The sequence below is a fragment of the Capsicum annuum genome, chromosome 10 (assembly GCF_002878395.1).
Source record: "Capsicum annuum cultivar UCD-10X-F1 chromosome 10, UCD10Xv1.1, whole genome shotgun sequence".
Taxonomy (NCBI): Eukaryota; Viridiplantae; Streptophyta; class Magnoliopsida; order Solanales; family Solanaceae; genus Capsicum; species Capsicum annuum.
Window position 1 is genome coordinate 6412710 of NC_061120.1, and position 2215 is coordinate 6414924.

Below are 2215 nucleotides of genomic sequence, written 5' to 3' on the forward strand. Positions count from 1 at the left end.
AACCTCGAGAAAATAATATGTACATTAATTAAAAGTACAATTCGAATCTATTTAAAACATTATGACACTAATCCGAAATCGTTTTAATCGAAAATTGATCATAATTGGGCTTAACTTTATTACAATAAGTGAATGATATCGATGGCCTGAGGATTATAACAATCTTATATATAGAAAAACTAAAAAAAAATTAAAAAAAAAAAGATAAATTCATAAACATTCTCATTAAAATTTTGCTTTAAACCATCATACTGGTTGAGCCGCCCCTCCAATTATCATAGGTGAGTATGACATGACAAAATTGCTCCATGTCCTCCACGTTGATTATTATGCATGCATGCAGATAAAACGTAAGTTCTACATTTTTTTTTTCCCCTTCCTCCCCTCCAGTAGTAAACATATGAACTAATCGAAGGTAGTTCAACGTCAACTATATATACATAAAAGATAATTTTAATCATATATAAATAGTATAATTTTTCATCAAATGAACCCCTACGCGAAAGGTGGCTCCGCCTCTGCTCCCCTCGGCCCTCCCCCAATATTCAAGTGGAAGTTTAGATTGAAATAGCAAGGATCTAGCAGTTTCTAATAAATATTTGTGTTTTCTTTTCCATATATATAACTAATAACAACATAGCACTAGACTTCTATTCAACTCATAACAATTACATACGATTTTGTTTCCATAAAAAGCTTGCTAAATTAATTTCATGTAATTAAGTAAACAAAAAGGAAGTAAGAAGCACTACAGTTTTATTCAATAAACAACAAAAATACATAACTTAGAAAATCACAAATTCAATACAAAATACAAAACACAAATACATAATTTAAAAAAGTACAAACACAAAAGTATTTAATAGCTTAGTACATAAATTCTTAGAGCAAATTAATCCTTCATCTTCTTAAGCTTTCTCTAAAGCTAGCAATATAATTGCCACCAATGGCGCAATGGTTGTTACCACAGCTTTTCATGCAAGCTCCAAACATCTCCTCATCTGCAAAATTAATCAGATAAATTAATGAGTTGCCCCTGTTTATATACGGATCCATTAATTTTATTGAGCCGCCCCTGTTTATACATCGTAGAAGATAAAATAAAGGGTAAACAATATAAATCACATTACTATAACGTACAATTAAAAAACAACACTGATACATCGTGTAGTTGCGGATACATTATAGACAAGTAACCCTCCAGACAGGGGCGGAGAGCGCCACCTAATGGTTAGGAAGTTCACCCAAACCCCCTTCGGCGGAAAATTATACTATTTATACAGGGTTAAAATTATTTTTTATGTATATATAATTGATGTTTGAACTCCCTTCGGCTAGTCCGTATGCCTACTTCTTTCGATTTTGAATCCCCTTAGTGAAAATTCTGGCCCCACCACTGCTTCCAATAGATGCAGGTGCATGTTAATTAAGACGTGCAGATACATAGTTAAGGTGTAGGTCTGTTTAGTCTCAGATACATCGCATGCATGTATATTTCCGCGAGTATTAGGACATGCAAGTATCTGCTAGAAAGGCAAGAAGTGTTAGTGAGTTATTACCATTGAGAAATTGAGAACAAATTCCAAGAGAACATCCAACAGTGCAAACAGTAGTAGTACGGTCTGGAGTTTGAATGTCCTCATGAGTTACAAATGGTGAAAAGCAACCAATGAGGCACACAGCAAGGGATGGAACAGTTGTGGAATCTCTTGCACATTTTGCTGGACATGGTGTACCACAATCTGCAAGGCACTTAGCTACGTCCTCAGGTGTTTTGTTGTTAACTGCACATTGTATTGAACATGGTGTACCACAACCAATGAGGCAGTTAAGTAAGTTGTCTGGAGATCCTCCTTTAGCTGCACATCCTGCCAGACATGTTAATGTACCAGCCATAGCATTGTGCTCTGTCAAAACAACCATTGCAATGAACAACACTACAACAACTTTCATTGCCATTGACAGAGAGTTAGTTATTGTTCTTGTTTTTTTGGGTTGGTCTGAAAAATAAGCATGTCATAAGAAACTATTTATAGAGGAAACATATATCATTATACTCTTTTTAGATTATTATTATATATAAGATAAGATAATTTGTGTGATGGAGAATCAAGGGAGCAGCCACACCCTTATCCAAAAGTTGTCAACTGAGACTCGATCGACCTTCGAATTCGTTGGAAAATTATATTATATATATACTCTGGGGAGGAGCCAC

At 34.6% G+C, this 2215-nt stretch overlaps 1 protein-coding gene across 1 annotated transcript; it reads right to left on the reverse strand.

Moving 5' to 3' along the window:
- Window positions 1-739: 739 nt before the first annotated feature.
- On the reverse strand, window positions 740-2026 carry LOC107844903. Its single transcript, XM_016689228.2, has 2 exons — window positions 1560-2026; window positions 740-1001 (listed from the first exon to the last, which is right to left on the reverse strand). The coding sequence occupies exons 1-2, from the start codon at window positions 1957-1959 to the stop codon at window positions 901-903; spliced, it is 501 nt and encodes a 166-aa protein (XP_016544714.1). The 5' UTR covers window positions 1960-2026; the 3' UTR covers window positions 740-900.
- Between the last annotated feature and the right edge of the window lie 189 nt (window positions 2027-2215).